At 37.4% G+C, this 26,021-nt stretch overlaps 1 protein-coding gene across 1 annotated transcript in view; it reads left to right on the top strand.

Moving 5' to 3' along the window:
- The window catches only part of EYS (eyes shut homolog), a 944,771-nt gene that overhangs the window by 798,265 nt on the left and 120,485 nt on the right, over nt 1-26,021 (top strand). Inside the window, 2 exon segments of the mRNA XM_072855247.1 lie at nt 20,340-20,448; nt 24,002-24,222. Of these exon segments, the coding sequence (XP_072711348.1) occupies nt 20,340-20,448; nt 24,002-24,222 (330 nt within the window).

Below are 26,021 nucleotides of genomic sequence, written 5' to 3'. Positions count from 1 at the left end.
TGTAACCCACCAATTCAGGTCCCAACCTCAATCTTGACCCATGGGCTGACCTCCCAGCCTAGACTCAGCATGGGCCTGTGTTCTGCACCAGGAGGTGCTGTTTCAATATGATCCCAGTAAGAAAGGCACTCAGAATCTGTAAAGTACCATTTAAAATGCTATTTATTAGGGCTAACACTATAAAGAAGAAGAGGATAGTACAGGCATCTTACACCCCTTCAGATGCTGGTAACCCTGGGTTGTGCAGCATCAAATGGGTCTCTGATCAGAGCGTAGAGCTCAGTGCAGATCACGTCTGTGAAAGGGTTACCCCATTTTGATCATTCAAGCTATTATTGGATTTTCTTACAAGAAAACAACTCTGATCATAATTTCTAGAGCTACCCTGCTCCTGGCTGGGGTGGTGGGACAGGCTCTAGGCTGCCAGACCCTGCCCTGCCATCCCAGGGAGCCCCTGTGGCTCCCAACACCTCAGCCTTGAGGGAGCAGCTGCCCCACACTGTGTCCTGACTGGTCAAGTTCAGAATATAACACTTGGTCTACCTTGTCCTAGGTCCAGCAATGAGATCAAGGCTCCAGTACTTCTTCCCATGAGGCAGTACAAGTTGGACCTATGGGAGGTGGCTCCTCTAGGGTCTTCAGAGCATCTTTTCTCCCACCAAAGTTTGCGTAGTACCATGGTGGGTTACATAGGCAGTCTCCTGGTCTGAGCATTATGTGGTCACTCAGTCAAGTATTAATTTCAGTGATTTCCTCCAGTCATCCCTTTCATCTCCCATTGCCAGTTCCTTCCTCATGTTACTTTCGTAGTGTCCAGGCAAAGTTATTTACGTCTTCATGTTACTTTTGTGTCGCTGCTGTAGCTAACCTCTGGGCAAACATGGTTGACTTCCCCCCCACCGATCATGCTTAGTGACCCACTTCCATACAACTAATAGCCATGAACACTTCGGCATAGCATTTTCTCTCTGATAAGTTTGTGGTGACCAGAGAGGGTCATCCAGACCCTCTCACACAGTGAGATGAAAAAAAAAATGCAGCTCCTATGAATAATCCTGGTTAGTTTGATGAACTGAATGCTGACTGATGATGCTGAGTGTCACCTGAAAAAAAGATGTAGTATTAGCTTTGGTTATTTTGAAGTTAACTGTTAAACTATCTCAAACCAATGGTTTCAGCAGTTGATGGACCTGTCTTCTATGCATGTATTTTTCTCCCGGTGATATTTGTCTATTATGAACTATTCTCCTGCATAGACGCTGGAAGACTCAGGCTTTCAAAATGCTTCTTATGCTTCAGTACATAAAGGTAAAGTTTGTGATGTGCCTTATTATGACAAATATGGTATTTTGTATGTTTATGAACTCAGTAATTTGTTTTGTAGTTCCCCAAAACTTCATAATATGTTTTTTACCAAAAAGACAGGGAGTCCAAACATTTTCACATTCTTAATTTTTCACTGAAAGTGTGATTTACTACTAAATAGATCAATTTAAGGGTAAGATCAAACCAAATGGGATTTATTCCTGCTGTGTGAGCAAATCTGAATGAATTCACACTTCCAGGTGGGAACTTTGTGATTTCACATTATTTAGTAGTGAAATCTCTATTGAACTCTGATTTAATTTGTGCATATAATCTACACTGTTGCAAATCAGAGACAGCTTAATCTGAAATGAATTTTTGTTAGTTAGAAATGTTTATTCTGATAAATGGAAACTTTATTCAGTACTTGAATTTTTACCTAAAGTATCTACATGGTTAATAGCACTGAGCATCCCTTTGAAATGAAATAGTTAATCTCAGTTTTTTTCTTGTAGTGAAATATTTTCTAATATTTCCAAATTCAATATGTGTGTATTTGCAGTCATAATATTTAAGTGAAAAAGTGGGCATCAAAATGAAGAAATAAAGCACCTCATCTGTAAGGAAAACCAGATTGTACATACACAGCAACAGTCATTGTCATGTTTGTTTACACCTCCATAATTTCCTTAATGACTTACATTCATAAAATATAATCTTGTTAAAAGGCTACTGTCCTACAAAAGATTTTGTCTACCCATGAAGAAATGTAGCACATTTCACATCATACAAGATTGCTCTTTTCCATGAATACCTCATACTTTCTATTTCTATAATCTGATGAAAGTAATCTATCTTGTTTAAAAAACAGAAAACTTAATAAAGGGTGGCCTATGAACACACATTTACTCATACAAGCTAAATGTGTTATATTTACCTTATTTTTCTTTTTTTGCAGTAAATATTCATGAATCTTGTGCAGTATTTATCTTCCAAATAATACACTTCAGTTCAAATATACATCACTAATCAAAGTGATTGAAAAAAATAGGTGAGACATTTGTAATACATTATAAAATATACATCTGGCGATTTAAGTAGTCTCTGTTGAAGCACATCCAAATGACATTATAATCTATATTTTACCTTTTGATGTTCAAATAGGGAATAAGCATTATGATCCTGTACTTTCATGTATATTTAAGTGTAGCTTTAAAAAAGATCGCAGCTAAATTTTGTATAAACATATCACCATAAAGCAGTGTCTTTTTTCTTTTTTTTTTAAATAGTTGGTTATAGCTTAGCTAAATGTTCTTAGCTGTTCATGTTGGATGCTGTGATTTAGCTTCAAGTACAAAGTACATATGAAATTATTATGAGAATCTTAATTTCTTTGACATAGCAGTTCTAAAGCTCATACTTTTTTGATGTTAGGGAAAAACACAGCATATGTGTTATCATAAGCAGACTGCAACAAAATAGCTAATGACTCTGGTCCAGATAAAGATGCGGGGACCCCTTTAATCAGTTTAGATGACAACAGTAAACTTCAAGTTCTGTGCAATTCTGTATTTATATATGTATTCTGAAAGCACAGATCTGCTCCATCTGTTCCTGTGTGTTCAAAGAATAAGTATCAGTCAAGAAACAGTTTTTCAAAAATGCAATTAGCTGATTGTATTGCTGGCAGTTAGACTTCACAAATCAATAAATCCTAAGTCTGGTAAGTGGGAGTGTCATTTAACATTTCTGCCTTGTATTATTGACTTCAAGTGAGTTGCTCATGCTTTGTGAAAGTAGATTTATAGTATGCCCAGCACTTTTAGTAGCACTGCTACCTCTAATTTATCCAAAATCAGAGTTATTCTTTACATGTGTTGAAGAGGGCCTGAAGGGATTATGATAGCAAGGACTTTCTTTCTTTCTTTCTTACTGATGGTGTCAAAACAAGAGACAAAATGTTGGTGAGAGTTGGAGGCACAGAGATGACTCTCTTAACTGGTGATAACAGCTTACTAAGAAAGATTGATTATTCATTCCCAGTTTCATCTGGGCTACAAATTGTGTATTACCCTTCTGCAGTATACTGTGCAGGTCTGCTTGGCCCTTTGTTTATGACGGCATAAGAAGTAATGCTTACCACAAATAAAATGCTAGTGATAATTCTTGTCATACATAGAAAACTATTCTTTAGCAATAACATATATTTGCACCTGCAGTGAGACTAAAATAATAATTTGCCAAATTAAGCATTACAGTGGAGAACTCAATATCCTATTTTAAGAGACTGTCCTGGGCTCCATATGCCCTGACTCACATTCTCTTGCCATATTTTCAGTTGATCTCAGTGTAATTCAACCAAATTAGGCATTCTTAGGCCTTTATAGAAGACTTGAGTAGGGGATATAGGTGCTTCAGCCATTGTTCCTGAATTATAACAGAGATTAGGTGTCTGCCTTTTCCTTTTTTCCGACTAGGATACTTCTGCGAATGTGAAGAAGCAAATTACTTGAGTGTCATCAGCAGAGCCCAAGAGTAGGCTGTCTGAATATCACTATGAGAAGCAGGCACATAAAGTTTGCCTAAGTCTCAGTTAGGGCAATGTGAAAGTAGCTCCAAGGTCCAAAGACTCAAGGTTACAAAGGATTAGAAGACATGAGCCTTAAAGACTCTGAAACCAAAATACCTTTTCTTTTTTTTAAATTGATACTTAAATGTGTAAAACTGAAATACCAGCAGGATGTCTCTTGGTCATAAGTATTAGCAAAAACGCCAGCCTCAACCTCAGGGTTTGCACTAGTTTGGCAATAGAAGGATTTTATTCCTTAGAGTCTCCCCAGAATTTCCAGTGTAAGTATAAAAATTGTTCCTTCTCTTGGCATTCAAGTGAAAGAGTAGTTTTCTCATTAACCACATTGCTTAACCCATTTTTCTCTTAGTTTTCCCATGTAGAGGGGAGGTAGCAGTTCATTTTAGACCATCAGAGTATGCAAAGGAAAATTAATTAGTACTGCCTGGTAGAAGCAATATATGTTACTCATTATTGCATTTCTCCTGTCTGTAATAAGTAAGAAAATAGAAGATTCTCAATTGGACATCATTGCAGTATTGCACTGTTTTCTGTACAACATTGCATTGATACAGCTTTATTCATGTGTCAGGTGGCTTCCTAATTTTCATTCATAGTATCAGCTTTATGTGAGACACTAAATGGAAGACTATGTCTGAAGATGGCCCAACATAATCATTCATTCCTATATTCTAGTACAATACTAAGCTCTTGCTAAGTCCAGAAGAGTCACTATGCTGCTGGGAGTGATAGCCCTCCTCAGGGGAGAGGAGACATAATTGGTAGGACATTACCTACTCTGTATCTTTGTGAGCACATTTCCAATGCTTTTTGAGGCATTTTGTTGGTGAGGTGTTAGGACAATTCAACCCTCAACATTTGTTTGAATTTACCTTTTTCATTATTGTCCTGAGTGGAATTTCTCTCCCCCCTCAAAATATGATATTTTGAAAATGTTATTCTTTTCCTTTATTCTGTTTTAACCATTCTAACAAGCACAATTTATGTATACACAGAAAAATTCTTATCACTTGTCGTGGTTTAACCCTAGTTGGCAACTAAGCACCACAGCGCCACTTGCTCACCCTTCCCCTCCCCGGTGGGATGGGGGAGAGAATCAGAAAAGCACAACTAAGAAAACCCATGGGCTAAGATAAGAACAGTTTAATAATCAAAATAAAATAAAATATAATAATAATAATAATAATAATAATAATAATAATAATAATAAAACGAATGTACAAAAGAAGTGATGCACAATGCAATTGCTCACCACCCACTGATCGATGCCCAGCATGTCCCCAAGCAGCAATTGCTGCTCCTCGGCCAACTCCCCCCAGTTTATATACTGAGCATGACATCACATGGTATGGAATAGCCCTTTGGCCAGTTTGGGTCAGCTGTCCTGGCTGTGCCCCCACCCAGCTTCTTGTGCACCTGGCAGAGCATGGGAAGTTGAAAAGTCCTTGACTAGCATAAGCACTGCTTAGCAACAACTAAGACGTCAGTGTGTTATCAACATTATTCTCATCCTAAATCCAAACCACAGCACTATACCAGCTACTAGGAAGAAAATTAACTCTATCCTAGCTGAAACCAGGACACCACTGTAGGCAAATTGTTATTATAACCATGTTGTAGGTAAACATTGGTTGTTGTCAGAAATGTATGTATGCATGTATTTTCTTCAAACTTTGTATCTCATAGCTATTTCACATGAGACTATTGTTTCTATACATGCATGCACTGATTTCTTATTTTTGTTTATTTTCACCAATACTTTCATATGCATGAGATTCAGTTAGCTGTTATGTAGATACATGGTTTAACAAAGGGTTTTAAGATGTGGTATCACAGTCTGCAATGCAACAATGTAGATGGTATCCAAGTAGTTTCTGAAATTTGAGGTTTTACCAAGTGCTCTGTTTCATATTTTGCCAGACTTACAACAATGTTAATTTGCTCACCAGGAGATAATACTGAATGTTCCTTATATAGATTTATACTCTGTTTCTACAGAGTGGAAACATGATCCGACACCCCTTTTCAGTGTGTTCAAAATCAGTGTAACTACAAGTGATTTTGTGCTTAAAGAGAATGATATGGCTGATAATGAACAAATAGTCATGTTTCTATCGAGAATAAAAGATCTCTGACTTGGTAAAGTCTTGTACTTTTGTAGAGTATTGTGCTTGTAAAGTTAGTGTTCAGCTGCTCCATGCAATCAAATTTAGGCTTCAATTTATTCATGGTTTAGCAGAACTCTCCCAGCTCACCCTTCAACAATATAATATTGCATTGTTGCATTTATTTACTATTCTGACTTTTTCTAAATTAACAAAATCACCTAATTTAGTTCCCCTAGAGGAAAGCATAAGACTTTTGAGATAATAGATCAGTGTTAGGGAGCTTGTTTGCCATTTTGTTTGCTGAAATGGTTTCATCTGCACTTAAGGGAAGAACAGGTCAAAACCTATTGTGTAATGACTCTTCATATAAAAGGTCTCACTCTTTTCATGTCAGAATATTCTTTCAGTGAAGATTATAGTTGAATTTCTCTCATTTTTTCCATATGTCTTCCACACTTTTTATTAAGTGTTGCATAGGCTTTAACTGAAGGAGGAAGCAAACTTTCCTTTCTGTCATTATATAATTTTAAATAAAATTGCTTGAATGCAATTACATCTATATTAAAAGTCAGTGAATGAGGGAAGCCAGATTAGAGGGTAAGAACGACCTGTGCAAAAGACTGCAAGTACTTTCCCTGAGGAATGTTCATCTCTAGAGCTCCAAAGAGTAGAAGAGTAGAAGTCTTTCTCTTTGGTATAATGTAGGCTCAAAGGAAAGTTAAAGGTAGCCATAATGAAAATTAAAACAGCCTTGTTCAGGTGCAGCAAATACCCAGTTGGTACATGAACCTGAGGCAATGCTGTCAGAAACAGGACGAAGCAACAGTATTCAGTCTTGAAGGTGAATTACTGGGTTTAAAAACACAGGTTTTTATCAGCAGTAAAAACTGGTGGTTCCATGAATTCATCTAACAGAAAAAAGCCCACAAAAATACACGAAGAAGCCTATTATGATCCAACAGAGAATAGTCAGTACACAAGCACAAGCGCAGTACATATTTGCCATCCTTCTAAGTAAGAACAGGTTGTCCTGAAACTCAGACTAGAACATAAGGACATTTTTGTAGGAGTTGATGCCTACTGTCAGGATCAATTTTATAACAATATATTATTCCAATACTGTCATGTTCATGAATAATGATAACAATAACTACCATAATGATGATGATAGCAACTATTAAATTTTGTTGTAGCTTCAAAACTCTGCATAAATGTTAATGCTAATTTTTCCGGTATCCTTGTGTTATTCCCACTTTTGCATGTGCGAAATGGAGATGTCACAGTCTATCAGTCTGTTGTCACAGTGCACTGATGTATTGTGTTTACACCAGTGCAGTCCCTGTGAAGCCAGTGGAATTGCAGAGAGATGATGAGAACAGAATTTACACTTTCCTGTTAGGAGCCAGTCTGAGAACAGATATCTTTAAAGTCATGATTCATAAAATATATATATGTTGAAGAAAAGCATTCCATTGGAGTAAATGATCCCTGGGTGCATTCTGCCTGTAGTATGCTCAGTGATATATGCAATAGAAAGAATCCCATTAACCAATCTACTAAAGGATCAGATACTTGACTGTTGAACTGGCAGGGCTGCAGTTAAGTGAAGCATAAAGCAAGCTAAGTAGAATCTAGCATAAACAGTATCTGTTTCACCTAAAGTAGATACTACCATTTTCAGCTAGTAATGTGCTTATACACAAATATTAATTTCTGGGCGTTTTTTAGATTCTATATAATGTGTGAAAAACTGTATGCCAACATTAAGTAAAGAAATTGCATCTTCTGTGCAAGGTAGACAACATTAGGCAAGATAAAGTGTGTTTGTCTCTTTATGCTATCCAATTCTACTAGTATCTCCACAGCAAAAGAGAAAATACACGGTTTGAAGGTGAACAAAAGCATTTGCCTTTCTTCCCTTTTATTCAGCACTCTCTAGAAAGATGTTTTTTCTTAAGTACGTAACATTAGATTTGTGTATAATATATAAATTCAGAGGCCCTGATTGTTGCAGTCACTTCTATTACAGTCTTGTTGTTTGTCTATTAATGAAACCTGTTCCATTCTTTACGTTGTAGATTGACTCAATTATCTGAAAGACTGGAAATGTCATATTAATTTTAAGATCACTTTTTACCAAATCTGAGACAAATTTTTCAGTGTTAACATTACTTCACTGAATCATATGTAATTCTTCTGATAGAAGTGTTAGAATTATAGAATTGTAGGGCTGCAAGACATCTTAGGTGATCACCTAGTCTACACCACTGCCTTAATACGGCACACTTATGCCATATTCATCATACCTGTAAATTAAATGCTTATGCCATTTCTGACAGGTGTTTGTCTAACCTGTCCTTAAAAACCTCCAGTGAGGGAGCCTGTACAAACCCGTGCGATCTACCTCATTATCCATACTATTAGAGAGATTTTTTATAATGTCTGACATGGAGACAAAGGAAAGATTACTTATTTCTTGTTTGTAGCAGCCTTCTATATGCTTGGAGATTATATTGTGCATCTGATTTGGCTTGTCTTCTTCAGCTCTTTTGATTTTGCCTAAGTGATGTATAGTATTATCAACATCAGATATCCACTGCAAGAATGCTAAAACAACTGAAGGATATATCTTGGATTTGGTGAAACCTGGATTTAAACTTACCTTGCAGGTCACTTTTCCAGATCTCCAGCGGTTCTTGAAGCACTTTTCTAGTCTTGATTCTCTTGGCTGATGTATTCTTCAGTGCACTGCACCATTTGAAGGCCATTAGCATGCCTTACGTAGCAGCAACAATAGAAATGAGGGAATGCAGATACCAAATATGTTGATGATAGTAAGGGAACTGAAGATCAGAGATTAGTGAAAATGGATTGAGCAAAACTCCTGCTGATTAATAAAGTGGGTCATTAAGAAATATGGCATCATTGTCCTTACCTTGAAAGAAAGCAGAAAAATGCTTTACATGTCCACTGTCTCTATACCTTTCTATACATCCCAGTATTCTGGTTACCTTTTCTGTAACAGGATGACATTGTTGACTTATTTTCAACTTGTCATCTACTCTTAAGGATCTTTACTGTGGAACTGTTATCAGCTGTATAACTGTTTCCAAGTCCTAGGAGCTTTCACAATCCACTGTGAAGTATGTTTTGCTTATAATTATTATGCCATATTAAGCACTGTGTTCATTATGTTAATAATAGATTAATTATTACTAGATTATGTGAAGGGACATGACAACAAGCCTAGCAAAATACCGCCTTAAAAGCTAACTGGAAGAAAGCTGATTATTTGCATCAAGCCAATTTCTGGTGAATCTTTATTATATTTATTTGTCTCTAAATCAAAGCAAATGTCATGGGAATGGAAGAGTAGAATAAATAAACATTCTCATTTTTTAAAAATACCTTTCAACATAAAAAAAAGGTTCTGTGCAACAAAATAATGGCAAAAAAGTCAGTGTCTGACTGACTAATCTTTTCATACTAAAACTGGGTAGAATGGAAGCACACATGTGGTAAACAAGTTTGAAATGTAGCGGGTTCACTTTGATAGTATTTAAAATATATTCTCACAGCATGATAATAATGGAAAACCAAGTAGTGTTGTTCTCTTATGGATACTTCATTTCTTATAGCTTGATATATGTATGACTGGAGAAGGCTCAGCAACTTTAATGTGAGCGCCATGTAAGGATGCTATTATTCTTCCTGGATTAATCAGAACTGAGGAAGAGCTGGACATATTTTTCTCTCTTGTGTTAATGCAAGTCCGTTGACATGCATTACACTTTGTTAGAATCTGGCCTGCTCTCAGAAGTCCCAGCAAGTACTGTGATAGCAGTTTCAAAGTCAGAATTCTGACAAATGGCATTCTCCAAATGTACAGCAAATTATGCTAGTTGAAAGTCTACTAAGAAACAAAAGGCAAATAGTACCTTTTTAATGTCAAATTCTGTATTATCTTTATAGGAAAGTATATAAAATGCCTGTAAGAAATATTCAAAATGGTAACATAACACCAGTTTTATTAATATGGTAAGATTTTTGTTAAGAAAATGATGACCTCCTGAAATATGCAAAATCACATGGGGAAGAGCTATAAGGTTTTTCTGTTTCTTGTTGCTTTTCTCATTCAGACACATAAATTTGAAGATTTTTTAAAAGACCTGTGTGGAAAAATGAGGAAAAGGAGTTTTCCTCCTTTTAGTACATAATTTAGTACAAAAATTATGATATTACTGTGCATTACATATCAAATTACATATTACATTGCAAATCACTCTGTGCATTACATAGGAGTTCTAGTGTAAATATTGTATGTATGGTTCAGTTCAAACTTCCTCATACATTTTCATGTGTTGACTGAAATGTTTGTTATTTCCCACAGATAAATTCAAAGGTCTGGCAGAAAATCAAGTGTATTCTGTGGATAAAACAACCCTGTCAATAAATCTATAATCAAATGCAAATAAGAAACATTTAATTTAAAAGGAAATTGATGTTGAAAGTGGTGCCTAAGACTGGTATTTCCATAAAACTGTGTATCTGTGTTCAAACAACAGCTAGATAGTTCATTTTTTTGTTTCATTGGTTGCAACCACAATGAAGAAAGAGAAAATGGAGTGTTTGGAAGACTTTCAAAGTCAAAGTATAATGTAACTGGATTAATGCTCTAAAGACTCAGTTTCCAGGGTTTTTTAAGCAGTCCTTTTTGCAACTCTTTTCATTGAAAACAGTAGGTGGTACTTTGCAACACTGCAATATGGAGCACCTAGGAGAAAACTGAGATGAAGACAGAGCGCTATGTAGGAAAAAACTCCAGTTCAGTTTGAAATATTTTTCTTCTTCTGCAGTAGCCAGCAGCAGGACCTCTAATGTTCTTTTGAATCAAGAAGAATCAGTGAGGTACTGCAGGACCCACTATGCCATACAAACACACCAAGGCGTAGAGATACAAACACAAATACACATAAGGCGTATGTTGCCATACAAACACACATAAGGCGTAGAGATAGACGAGCAGTTTCATTTGTATCCTAGCTATAGTACCCTTATTATTGGGTACAAATATATCAGAGCAACTACTTACACCCATAAGGCAGGCTAGACCTGCAAAAATATTCATGTGCATTACAATGTCCACTCTTACGTGGCTGTCTTTAAGGGCTCACTCTCTCAAATTTGTTCACCTTTGTGTATTTTTCCAAGTTCTTCTTTTCCTACATATTCTAGTAAAACCGATCAAGAAATAAGGGAGGAATTTAAGTACAAATAGCAGAATCTATTTTTTAGCATCATTAGGAGGAACAGCTTTCGATGTGTGGATATGAGGAAGGTGTCAGCAATAACGGGGAATGTAATGTTCTGTGTAATGCTGCCAAAGACTGTTAACTGTTTTTCTTCACATAGTGAGGAACAACTCTTGAATCTTACACAAATACCATACACTCTAAGGCCCAATTAAGAAAACACTGAAAATAAACCATCGACAAAACTGTCGGATTTTCTGCCCCATCAGAAGAGCCTTTAATAGCTAGGGTTTCTTTTCTTCTCCAAACCCAGACCTCTGGCAGCTAATCATAGAATATCTCAAGCTGGAAGGGACCCATAAGGATCAATGAGTCCTACTCCCTGCTCCTCACAGGACTACCTAAAAATAAACCATATGAATAAGAGCATTGTCCAGACACTCCTTGAACAGGCTTGCTGCCGTGACCACTTCCCTGGGGAGCCTACTCCAGTGACTGACCACCCTCTCAGTGAAGAACCTTTTCCTAATGTCCAGTCTGAACTTCCTCTGATGCAGCTTCATTCCATTTCCTCATGTCCTATCGCTGGTCACCAGAGAGAGGAGATGAGCTCCTCCCCCTCTGCTGCCCCCCTTTGAGGAAGTTGTAGACTGCGATGAGGTCACCCTTCAGCTTTCTCTTCTCCAAGCTGAACAAACCAAGTGACCTCAGCTGCTCCTCATAAATCTTGCCCTCGAGACCTTTCAGCATCTTGGTTGCCCTCCTCTGGAGACACTCTAGTAGTTTGATGTCCTTCCTATATTGAAGACATCAATATTTGAAGGCACCCAAAACTGCACACAGGACTCGAGGTGGGGCCGCACCAGTGCTGTGTAGAGTGGGACAGTCACCTCCCTCGACTGGCTAGCTATGCTGTGCTTGATGCATCCCAGGACACAGTTGGCCCTTTTGGCTGCCAGGGCACACTGTTGACTCATATTCAACTTGCCATCAACCCAGACCCCCAGATCGCTTTCTGCAGGGCTGCTCTCCAGCCTCTCACCCCCTAATTTGTATGTATAACCAGGATTGCCCTGTCCCAGGTAGAGAATCTGTCACTTGCTCTTGTTAAATTTTATACAGTTGGTGATTGCCCAGCTCTCTAGTCTATCCAGATCTCTCTGTAAGGCCTCTCTACCCTCGAAGGAGTCCACAGCTCCTCCTAGTTTAGTATCATTGGTAAACTTATTTACTGTACCTTCATCCAGATCATTTATAAAAACATTGAAGAGAACTGGCCCTAAAATTGAGCCCTGGGGAACCCCACTGCTGACTGACCACAAGCCTGATGTAACTCCATTTACTATAACTCGTTGAGCCTGACCCGTCAGCCAATCGCTCACCCAACTTGTCTAGCTGTGTGCTGGACGTTTTATCCAGAAGGATACTGTGAGAGACAGTATCAAAAGCTTTGCTAAAATCCAAAACTACCACATCTACTGGCTTCCCTTGGTCACCTATATGGGTGACCTTCTCATAAAAGGAAATTAAGTTGGTGAAGCAGGACTTTCCCCTCCCCTTTCCAACCTGTGCTGGTGTCACAGATGGAGTGAGCGTGCACTTCACTCATAAGAGAGAAGTAAAAATATAGTTTATTGATACAGAATAGAGAGTTAACAAAGTTCAATGTGATAGTGATTTAACAAGATTCGATGGCAAGGTACACTTGATCATTTACTGCATAGAGGACAGGGTCAGACAAAACTGTCAGGGAGACCCTCCCGTTGAGTCATGAGGTTCAGAAAAGGATCCCCTTGCTTTCTAAACTCCTCAGAGAGGAGTCTAGGTGCGGCTAGATCCAGTCCTAGTCCCAGACTTGGTCAACGGTTTATGTCTAAAGGATTATATGTGCGCAATCAATCCTTTATATCACTTAGCTAAGATTTCAAAGTTTAGCATGCTATTAGTCACTTACTGAGGATCTGTTGCGGCAAGGAATCTCTCAGCCTCAAGGAGTAACCTTGAGAGGCGTCCCTGCTCAAGGGGAGATCCTGGCATGCAGCCCGCTGCCGTGCAGGAGAGCTCAAAGGGCTCTTGGGCTGCTCACTATTTATGGGGATAAGATGATTGACCCATAGTCATATTTGCATGCCGACCACAGGTTTTAGTTTCTTTGGTGGGCGCATTGCACAATAGCCCTAGGCTATTGTGTTGTTATCTGTCTCCTGAATTCACTTTGAGCCGATGCAGCCATCGTGACTGGATGCATCCATTACGATCACCACTGGTGGTTATCACCTGAGCAGGGTTGCAGGAGATAAAGGTCAGGGGCAGGGGAAGCACACCGTGACAGCTGGCTATGACCAATGACTGCGTTGTCTTTCAAGTGTTTTTCAGTAACTCCCAAAATAATCTTCTCCGTAATTTTACCAGGCATTGAACTGAGAATAACAGGCCTGTAATTACCAGAGTCTTCCTTCTTTCCCTTCTTGAAAATTGGGACAACATTTGCCAGCTTCCAGTTGACTGGGACCTCTCCAGACTCCCAAGACCATTGAAAAATAATGGAGAGAGTTCCCATGATGACATTGGCCAGCTCTTTCAGTACCCTGGGATGAATCCCATCGGGCCCCATAGATTTAGGTGCATCCAGCTGGAGCTGCAAGTCTTGAACGAGTTCAGGGTTGGCTGGGAGTTTATCATCCAAAAGTTCACACACCTCTTTTCTTTTTTTAAAGAAAAGGGCATCAAGGGCTTACTGCAAGACACTATTAGGGGTCAAGGTCATTTGGGGTTTTTCATCTTCCATGCTTTTGACTACCCCCTTCCCTTGTCTCTCTTTCTCTCTCCCCCTCTCCCCTACTGGTATGCTTTTACAGTTAGGTCAGCTGACAGCAACTAGAAAACCTGAAATTTGGTGTTGAATGGCTGGAGGTTACAACAGATGTTTAATTGATTTCAGATAAAATGTCAGACATAAAATGAAGCATTCCTTTTTATAATTATCACTTCTTAGTGTTGTAATTGAAAATGGTAAGAAATACCAAAATTTGACCTTGTAGGAACAGAAGAGGGTAAAGAGACATGTGAACATTTCCGTGGAAGCAATATGTTGAAGTTAATTTTGGGAAGAGAAGGTATGTTTTTAATAATGAAATTTTTAAAATATTTTTTTTTAAGGAAAAAAAACAGTAAGTGCAAGAATTTTGGAAAGAAGTACCAAGTGATTATTAAAACTGTAAGACGCAGTACAGATTTTCACACTTGTGAACTGAATGTGCTCAGTCAAAAGTTAAATCACTGTTCTTGAAAAATCTCCTGTATTGCTTGACAGCTGGTTAGATGTTCCCTTGACAACTGCTCTGGTTAATCAAGGGTGTAAATGAAGCCGCTGTTTCAGTGTTTTGCAGGAGTCATTTTAGACTGTGTCTTTAATATCAACACTTTTTCAGTAAAGAGGATTTTTGTGGGGATGTTTTCCTATGATGTGCTGTTAAGTTGGGCTAGTGTTTGTCAGCTTGTGGGGAGAAAAAGAGCAAACAGTTCTAAATGTAATCCTCCAATTGTGGCATTAGACAATGGACAGTAGTATAACTACTTTGTAATCATTTTTCAGAAGACCAGAAATGCTGGTCTGCTAGCAGTGTGAGATCTTTGTTCAGAAAAAATCTTACCGTGATAATTTAGCTTGGATAAGAACAGAGGCTGGTTCTCTTTATAATGTTTGGGATTTTTTTATACCTGATGATCTGACATTTTAATTTTGTTATGCCTCTCCTTAATCTGTTAGAAATACAGCTGCACCTTCAGCACTACATAGAAAACATAATTGCTATAAACTAAATGTTCTTAAGTATGCTTACACAACCATGAATGCACCATTTTTACATTATTATGTTAGGTAATTACAATGCATGTATGCAGTTAAAAGTCTTCCAGAAGTTCCAGTCGCCGGACCTATTCTCATCCATATTGTCAAAAATGTAATCAGTTTAAGATACTTTACTGTGTTTCCCTTGATATAAACTGGAAGCTGAAGCAATCATGCTATCAATTAGGGCTTAAGTCAGTCTTTCCAATGATTAACAGAGACATTAGTATGAATTTTGCGTTCATGCTTTCTATGGTGTTCCTTTAGTGCCACCTGGTGACTAGCTTGAAGGAAAAAATAAAAAGTATGATTGCATTTCTCATGTGGAGAAGTAGCTGTCATAATTTAAGCTAAAACATTTGCTTGAGCAAGACTATACCAGGTAACATTTGATTTAGAAGTGCCTCAATCTTAGCTAGTTTAAGAGGATTTCTTTCAATATCATTTCCAGGACTAAATTAATCCAATACTTAATATCCACAATTGTGTCGTAGCTATGAGCACGTTAGGTAAACACTGCACTTTGTTAGAAATTCAGTGTTTATACACATAATTAATCAAGATGTAACTAGTAATGGCATTAATCACTGTATATAACTTCTGGTTTGCATCTGTTGAGGTCCATGAGTCTTTTGTAAAGAAACAGCCCCTGTAGTAAATCCTTTGTTAATTCCTGTTCTTAACAAGCTTATATAAAATCCACAGCAGCTATGAAAAAATGATGTTATTCTAAGCCAAGTGCAGAAAAGAAGGCTGAACCTCTTCTTATTTCAAATCTGTGGAAACAAATATCAGACTACATCAGGCCTGTACCTTACCATCTACAGGAACAGGTTGGGCTTCACGTGGGTCCACACCTATTTAGATTATTGTGGATAACATTCTCATATGTCCTCCCCACCTGTTTCCCATACCTACTCCCCACACACCCAATTCTCTACTACTCTGTGACTCCTTTGTATATCATTATGAGTGTGATGTGCATGAATCACAATTTTGGTGCCTGACAAAATAATCCTGCAATAGGAATCATATTGCATTCTCTCCTGTCACTGTCTCTGGAGGGAAAAATACACTGGCTTTGAGTGCAACTGAAATATGCCACTGAGATGTGAGGCAGATGGACTGAAATGCCTTCAGCATCTAAACGAGTGAAAAAGCACAACTAAACTAAAAATACTTCAAAATTTAAAGATGTCAGTGATTAGCCACTTTCATCTCAGGTGTTCTTAATGTGAGGTCAGTATCTCATAATATGAGGTTAATTAGAAAAATAAAGAAAAAATGTCAAGAGAATAAATCATCAGTTCCATTTTATCTTTTCTAATGTGGATAATGGATTTCAATCTTCTATGAGATGCATGCAATAATACAATTGCATTTATACAGATGCAAGATTGACAGATTTAACCTTAGATTTTAAGAAATATATTATCAAGTTATAGAGCTACATGAAGTGGTATTTTAGTTCTGTCATTTCTGCTGCAGAATATTTCAAGTGCATTCTTTTTTTCATCACTGTTTTTAAAAAATAGTATAATTATGTCTTGTATATGTCCATATTGTAGCACTTTGTGGTTTTAAATGCTATAGTAACGATAGAGACAGCATTTTTGTTTTAATTGCCATTTTTCATTATTTTCATAATTTTCTCAGAAAACTGTCTTTTGGGCTGTAATTTTCCATGCTCTGTCTCTTTCTAAAAGCTGTTCTAAGCATATTTGAGTAATCTAGCAAATTCAAACAGTCCTAATTTTGTGGTAATGTAAGCATGAAAAATATTCATTTTGTTCACATTTCAAATGACAGTTTTTCCTTTCTAATGACATAAGACAGAGAGAAATTTCAAGTATTACTTGCTTGGAAATCCTTGCAGAGAAAGGAGCAAATGCTGAAGAAAGTAGTGGTAGCATTCCTAATGTGCACTCCAGAATACAGGGCAGTAGGTTGCTGCTTATAGCCTGTGGTTTTTTTCTCACAACTCAGACACTAATCTACTGGCTGACATCAAACAAATCAGCTCTTTTCTTTCAGATTTCATTGCTGAATCTTAAAAAAAAGAAAAAATAGCTTTATGTCCTTTGTGAATTTGAGACCTAATGATCAAAATCACTGTATAATAGCTGCTGTTTATAGATACAGGGGTATTTTTTCTTTGGAATTTATTTTTTCTTTTTTCTGACACATTTCTTTAAAGGTAGAAGGGATCACCAGGTATGCCTGCATAGGGATGACTGTGTTATTATCTATATGAATTTAGGATACTTGGGCATGTCTACATAAAGATACCACAGTAGAGACCATGTCAGCATCAATTAATCTTTAAGGCTTATTTTAATTGCATCTGTTTTTAATCTTCCACTTTTTTTTGCCTAGCAAAGAATCAAAACAAGAGAAATTACATATACAAAACAGTGAGAATGTGTGAATACCAGACATTTGCAATGAAAGTTTACAATGCTGAATTTGACTTGTATGGCTAATTGCTTGAAGATGGTCAAACTGACATAGACCATATTGTTCTTTCCTTTTCCATTAGATGAACATTCTTTTTTATTAACTTTGCCACATCACTTAAACTTTTGTTCTTTGTGGGCTGGACTATTATAATATGTGATATAAGGGGATAAACCTTGAATTGATTTAGAAAGTGCAGCAGATGCAGACTTCAGAAATCCTCCTGAAAAGCAGGGACAAAGCAGGGGCAGAGGGTAGGCTTTGCCAGGAGTACATTAGGTCTATACTACAATATCCACTCAGAGTAGAAAGCATCAAGGAAAGGTTATGGGTTGGCTTTCCCCAAGAGAATCCTAAACGAGCTGATTTTCTTTTACCTGAGAAAGTTATCTTCATACACTGTGATTTACCTGGACAATTCCCAGCAGCTGAAATATGAGTAGGAATAATAAATAAAATTCAAAGTATATTTTGCATATCAAGAATTGGTTGGAAATCACAGTAGATGGAAGTACTTTCTCCAAAATTGTCCTTATTCCAAGTATCTAAAAAGGAGGTCACAAACTGTCTGTCCATATACCCATTATTTATTAAGCAGGAACTTCTGTTTACTCAATTCACACTTTATAATGAAATTGTGAAAATTAGCTGATCTTCAGAACAGCAGACGTTGCTTTTGCCTCCCTACATTCAAAATCAAAATGTTATGCTAACTTTAGACTAGATAAGAAGGAATGTAACTTAAAATAAACTTTAAAACAACATTAATTTCTTTTTTAACCTAAAATAAGAAAGAAAAATGAACATTTTTCAAACTCATTTGAAAAGGGGTCTAGGGGTCTAGATCATATTTCAAAAGGTGATAATAGAAGATGTCATTCAAATAGCTTGGTCTTTTAAAAAAAAATTAAAACGTTGTTCCTGGTTCAAAAATAGGAGAAGTGTTGCATACTTCAAAGATTAAATTATTTAGCACATTTCAACCCCATGCAGCAGAGCACAGTGAAAAGTCAATGCGTTAGTATTGACTGAATTAGCTCTGGAACCAGAAGCAATATAACCATTGGAAAGGTAGGATTTATTAATATGGGTGCATCACCTGCTGATATAGATATACTGCCTATGAGACTTGTGTTAGTAGATGCACTGGTTTTTTGCTGCTCACTCAGAAATCACTGCACTGCAGTGAACGTTATAAATATTCATTAGGGGCCTAATATTATATGCATTTATGTCAATACGATGTTCCCAGTAACTTCAGAGGTGAAAACTGAGACTCTAAATTTCATACTGAATCTACAGACAGGAGGATAAAATAGTAAGACTGTAGACACAGGAGTAGTAAAGCAAAGCTCAAGGCATAACATGGGATAAATCATACCATGGCAGCTGCACACAACCAGCCAGGTGGTGGTATATGAAAAGGTAGGCATTTGAGAGCATGGTAGGTCTCGATGTGGTTCATCCAGGAGTAAATTTGTCCTTGGCAGTGCTGAGGTCATTTCTAAGATTAGTAATATATATGCTTCTAGTGTTCAAAACATAATGGGCTTTAAAAAGTGTTAACTCTTTCATATGTCTATGGCCTAACATAAAAATTCATCTATCCCCACACAAAATAGTTTATGAGATTCCTGTCATTGTCCTTAAGCATTTGTTCAGCTAAAAAAATGGAAAATTTGGCAGTCCATATAAAGGTATAATTTTTTTTTCTGAATCTTTTGTAAAATCTGTTGTGTAACATTTGTGAAATATTACTCAAAAATGTAACATTGTTCTTGCTAAAGGCCTTACTCTGGAAACCTAATTATATGGATTTCACTGAGCAGAGTTTCATGTGCAGAGTGCATGTAGTCAGTAAACCTTAACATGCTTCCCAAAAGGAGGCCCATCACATTCTCTTTTAAAGCATGTGAAAATTGAAACTGAGACAAAGTGGAATTGGGAAGCACTTCTACAGAAATAGCAGAGCTCAGTTTTAAAGAATCTGTCGACTACTATTCTCTTATTCTGCCATTGCTGCGATAATGTTTTTGCAAATTTCCTTTCTAAATACAAAACCAGTATATTTGAAAGTCATCTTGTTGGGTTGATTTTTTATTGCTGATAATATTAATACCATTTCATCAGATCTCATCATAGAAAGAACCTGAAGAATTCTCAGTGTTTTATTGAATGTTCGCTACTTATTTACTTTACAAATTCCCTTAACCTTATATTCCTCTTTATCTCTCAAGCTCAGTACCAGAGTTTACATTAACAGCACACTTCCCAAGTAGCGATAACTATATCACAGTGTAATCTTGCTGCTCAGAGGTATGCAGCCTTTAATTTCTTATTCCATTTCTGTTTCCCCTGTAGGGCAGGAAAAGGAAATTTCCACCTAGGGAGTTCAGCATCATTCAACATTGATGTTACTTGTCCAACAATCCTCTATACTAGGGAGACCGTATGTCAGCCACAGTTAGCACTTACAATTTATCAATACCCACTTACACATGTAAAGATCTCTTTCTTCTTTGTCTCTGTATACATTTCAAACACAAGAATCAAGAACAGTAGGAAAGCAAATAGAAGAGGGTCATTAGTAAAAGAAACTTACATCTTTTGTCTCCTGGGTAGTCCAAGTAGCCATGAAACTGGAATTATTAGTGTCCAAAGATTGTCATCCATTATGGAGACAGAAATGTCTTTTTCACCTTGCCTTTGCTGTGTGAGGTTTGAATACTCTGCTGTCAACAGCATAAACAGTAATGAGATCTTCTGTTTCCTTCCAGCTATATGTTGCCTGTGAGCAGTCCTGAAGGTTACTGTATGATTGAAATGGCTGCAGATGGAAATCCTCCTGTACAACACAGACTTTCTCTCTCATATCGAGCATCTCAGGTGAGTCTGCAAAACATCAAAAAATAGCTATTTGCTTTGAACAGTTTGTCAGCATATGCACTTTAGTTATTCTCGAAGCATAATAGGTGTTCTAACTTTTTCTGAAGCAGGAAATGTAATTCCTCCTCAGATGTCATTATATGTACTTAATTTCTCTTTAATATGTCCTTTCACATCAAGCATCCATAGTATTTCCATTAATTTCTTCAGTTTACCTGACTCTGAAACTTCTATTTCAACTGCCTGAAGCCCATGAAAAGGACACTGATACTGCAAGAGGAAAAATAATATGTTAGCAATGTCATTTAACTAAGCCATGGTGTTATTAGAAACAATTCAGATATTGTTAAGCAGTAATTATGGTTACTTTTTATTTGCAAGCCACACTGTCTAGTGGAGGGCAGTTATGAATCATCAGTGACTTAACCTGGTGTCAGTATTGTTGCTAGGACTTCACTTCTGAATAGTATTGTAAAAATGACTGTCTCCATTTTGGAACTGGTATCAGAAGACTCATTCTAAATGGGCAATAGGCCAGCTTTCCCAAATCTTGAGTTTTTCTGTTATTCTTTGTCTCCATGTTATTGCCTCTCTTTGTTATGCATTCTCTCATCACAAGATGATTTCTGCATGATACATTTTACATGTTTTTAGACTTGAGAATTTGAACTGTGATTGACAGCTCACTGTATAAGTTTGTTCACTGGAAGGCAGGACAGTTAGCTGTAGAGATGCTAATCATGATGTGCATATCACAGTATGCACTGCCCGTTAGTAATAGAATTTCTTCCCTGTTTCTTCCCTCAGTCAGTACCTAGGTGTTTGTTCAGTCTGATATAAAGAATTAACTTGTATGAGATATTGCTATTAGCCCAATCAGTTGTCTGTTCATAGCTTCCAGATGATCAACCTGATGTTCTGCGGCAGAAGGTTCCTTTGTCTCTCCCTTTATGTCTCAGGTTCATAACTCTGGCAGAATGTAAAGCTAACACTATTGGAAGCTTCTGCATAGAGAATCTGGGGAAAGAACTTACCCATCAGTACCTAATTATATAGAGGAGCCAGCAATACCTTACTCATAGAAAAACTTACAGGTCGCCACCTTTGATGTCATGCACCAAGATCGTACATCAGAATATTTCTGCCCCTAATCAGGAGATTTCTTTGGTTCCTAAGAAAGTCCACAACTCTTCTCTGTTTCTTTTTGTGGGCATCCATGGTTAAGTTTCAGTTCGTATCATGAGTGGGTTTTTGAAGTGAATGTTATGGTCATCGCCACTGACCACACTTTGGTTAATGTTGCAGAGCAATCCTGAGGCATGCCAGCTGAATTCTTTTAGGATAAAACAGTACAAAAGATGCTCTCTATCAGTGCACTTAATGTGCTGTAACCACTAATGGCTATATCATGGCAAATATCACCAAATTATACTTAACCCAGAATAACCACTTGCATGGTATGTAGTATGAAAAACATATCCTCATGACTAACTATTACACTTTACAGATCTGCTCCTAATCTCCCAGAGCCCCTATTTTCTTTACAAAGTACACAAGCAAAGAAAGAAAAAATAAATTTCTTATCTCTAGGAGTGCTAATGAATTTCTCCCTGTTACTGGCCAAGCTAATCCTTCTTACCACTCAGGCTCCAAGTGCAGAAGGACATTTTCAAATTAGTATTTGAAAAGTTAAGCATGAGTATTACAGAAGCTAACATAATGTTAATATAACACTTTATTAAGCCTGTTATGTTATTAACAAGACTTACAGGAATTCTGCCTGTGTGCTTCCTTAAAATATATTCCGGTTAAGTCAGTTAAATTGAGAACAGGACCTTTAGAGAAAGAAATGTGTATTATGGTGTACTAGCATGAGTCTGAACATCTAACATGTTATGATAAAATCCATTGATGCGAGAAACTGAGCAGAGCCTACTGAAGTTGTTCTGTGGTACACTGGATCTTCCCCCAAGGCCAGTGCTTTTGTAAAATAAGCCCAATAACAAAAAGATTGTGTTGCAAGAGGAGTGTTAAAAACACTTTTCTTAATCATAGACACTTTACATTCCAGTCCAATGCTTTGCTTAATTCTTGTAACAGGTTCACAAGCAGGGAGAAAATGTCTGTCTGCAAACACTACTTACAAATCTTGTCTGTTGCTATGCTGGTTTATAGCTTTGTTTGAAAGGAGATGAAGTCAAGTGATATGAAATGAATTCAACAAGTGCTGAGCTGATGTCTTTAAGTTCCTTCCACATGAAAAATCTGATATAATTTTATCCATGCTCTAAAAGAAGTAGGGTTTTTTTTCTTTCCCTTCTAAATGAAAGACATTGTAAGTAGAGGAGTATCTGGAGGTATTCATGTGCATTGTATCTCCAAATTTCACTTGAAATTGTCAGCAACAGAGCTCCAGGACTGATAAGAGCAAGACAGGAAACAGCAAAGCAAAATCATACAGATATGTGAATTCCAGATAAGTCAATGTCATGTTTTCCTCCTGTTCCTAGTTCTTTACAGTTGATATCTGAATATGATAGTGAAGGGCCCCTTCACTATAAATTATCTCCTAACATAAATTATCTCTTTGTTTTACACATGCTGTGATACATTTTTTATTCCATTGGTTTATTCCTACTTGACTTGAATTGGCTAGGTTTCACCCACTTTCTGGATTGATGGTATCGTACAAATAAATGCATCACAGTGTGATACACTTATGAAGAAAATATGATTTTTTCAATTCTTAGTGACAGGCATTTAGCCAAGGAACTAAGCATGACATTTAGCCATGTCAGAACTCTGGAAAGTCAGGCATCTGCTTGAGGAGTGGAATTCACAGTGCTAAATGAGTCACGGATCCTTTATATGTGATAGTCAAGGGTTTGACTTCTAGGTCAGATAGCACAGGAAATACCATACTGACCCCTAATATGACTTGGTCAGTCCCAATATGAAATAGTTGTAGGTGTTTCTTTGACACCTTTATAAGGAAGTTCTAGGCATTTGTGGCTCTAGAATTTACTACCTAAAACATTCCCTTTTCCCCTGGGCTTCAGTATAGTGATATGTTTTCTGTCACTCATCCAAAAAAAGTAAAATCTTGTTTCTGTATTCCCCTTATCTTGGGGTCCTGCAGGTCCCAGATCCTAAAGAAAAGCTTTATCTTCAAGTCTACAGTTTCTCCTGTGTTCCTGCACCAACCCTCAACAATGAATGTAAAACTCATAGTATAGGAAGAAGGGAAGCAATGAGAAAACCTTACCGTGATCATTGTGGTTAAGGCTGGGAATTCCAATTTGTGGTTCATGGGATGTATGTTGTCTTACATATCTGAAGATACGCAAACACGTTAAACCAGTCTCTTTGTATGAATTTTTTTTTTTTTTTAAAGAACCACATTTAAAAAAAGAATCCCTTGAGTAAGTATCATAGTTTTTGGCCAGCTTCAAGTAATGGTTATTTCCTTTATCTCTAATTATTATTCATTCATTGCTTACAGTAACATCATAAATCACATTATTTTCTGATTATTCTCTTCTTGTTTCTGCAGATGACCTTTGGATCAATCTTCCTTGGAAATGTTCCTGTTCATGAAGAGGTTCATCGATGTGCTGGGCAGATACATGGCTATAAAGGATGCGTTAGGGATTTTCAAGTTAACAACAAAGAGTTGTTCATCATAGATGAGGCTCTTGGAGGGAGGAATGTTGAGAACTGCAATGTTCCAATATGTGATTATCATCCATGTCGCAATGGTGGGACCTGCACTAGGTAAGAGTTATGTCTAATCATTTTATCATCTATTTACACTCAGGTAGATTCATCCTTAATGAGAAATTACTATAATTTTCTGTGTAATGAAGTAATCACCAATCTTTTGTCCACATAATATTAAATAGAAAATGTGACATCTTCATGCCTAATGAGAGAGATTTTATACCTTATTTGCTTCAATGAAAAGAGATATAAAATGTAATTACATTGCCCACACTGCATACATACTGGGTGGCTGCCAGAATTCCTTTGCGATCAACTAGATCAGTTCCCCTACAAGGCTCGGTGACTAAATCAGACTCTTTGTATAGTTTTGACAGAAACACATAAGGTCTCATTCTTCTAACAACTCTTTATCTTACTAGGCCTTGTACCCTCACCCATCTTCATGGTGTTCTTCTGGGTACACAGCATAGGCATTCATCATCACGCTATGAAAACAGTAAGAAGTAAGTCAGCACCTTCAGCATGTGTGAAAAAGTATTGTCGAAGAACCTTTGAAAGTTAAAGTGCATCATGCTGAAAGAGGAAATGGGGTCCAAAAGAGACACGGGCTAAAAGCACAGAGGACGATGGTTCAGTTGAATGATGGAGCACAGTAACTGTTTAAGCCATAGTAACTTGGTCATTGTCTAAGGCATTTGGCATTTAGGAACCACATTTCTGTTTAAAATTGATAGAACTTGTGAAGTAGCTGCCATGTCCATTTTAAAAATTGTACTTCAGCTTCAAGGCAAATGCTGAACAGAACATAGTCTAAAGTTCTTTTAAAGCTCTGGACCACTGTGTGCTTCTTAGGTTGAGGAGACTTTGAATCAAAGTTTTGAGGTGCTTCTCTACCTCTCTTGATTGATATGAGCAGACAAAGAACAACGAACAGGTTTTTGATCTCTAAGCCTTGTTTGACTAGAGCACAAATGAGAACAAGGCAACTTTATGAAAACATACACAATTTGCCTACCAGACTGGTGAAACAGAGTGTGTACTTGGGATTAATGAGTCTATTTTTCCTCTGTTGTTCCTTGCTATATCTCTGTCATTCTACTGATTGGCCTGTCATCTAGCACTATGGAATACTGTTTCAACTAAAGCTTGGGTCCTGAATAATTCATGACCATTGGATTTGTTTCCTGCCTTTCTGCTTTCCAACTGCTGGCCTCAGCCCTTTCCAGAAATTCTTTTGTTCTGAAATAGGCCACTACTCTTCTGTCCAGAGGAGTCATGGAAGACTGTGCATGTGCAAACCAGGGATAAGCAGCTCAACAGAAGCATGATTTTCATTATTTTCTACAGCAGTCAACTGATTTTCAGGGATCACCTCCAAGCCCAAGAATGATCCATTCCATTGAGCAGGAAATCAAGTGGCAGGAAGCCTGCATGGATGAACAAGATGCTCCTGACAAAACTCAAATGTCAAAAGGAAGCATACAAGAGGTAGAAGCATGGCCAGGTGACCTGGGAGGAATACAGAGAAAATGTTCAAATACGCAGATATGGGGTTAGGAAAGCCAAAGTCCATCTGGAGATTAATCTGTCAGGGGACATGCAGGGCAAAAACAAATGCTTCTACAAGTACATCAGCAGCAAAAGGAAGACTTGAGAAAATGTGGGCTTGCTGCTGAATGGGGCAGTTGTTCTGGTGACAAAGGATCCGTAAAAGACTGAAATACTCAGTGCCTTCTTTGCCTCAGTCTTTATTGACAAGACTGACCTTCAGGAATCATGTTCCTCTCACACCTGTGGGAGAAAGTCTGGAGCAAGGAAGACTTACCCTTGGTGGAGGAGGACCAGATTAG

This window comes from Ciconia boyciana, chromosome 3 (assembly GCF_034638445.1).
Source record: "Ciconia boyciana chromosome 3, ASM3463844v1, whole genome shotgun sequence".
Taxonomy (NCBI): domain Eukaryota; kingdom Metazoa; phylum Chordata; class Aves; order Ciconiiformes; family Ciconiidae; genus Ciconia; species Ciconia boyciana.
Note: the sequence above shows the minus strand (reverse complement) of the source record. Positions and strands in the feature narration are given on the sequence as shown.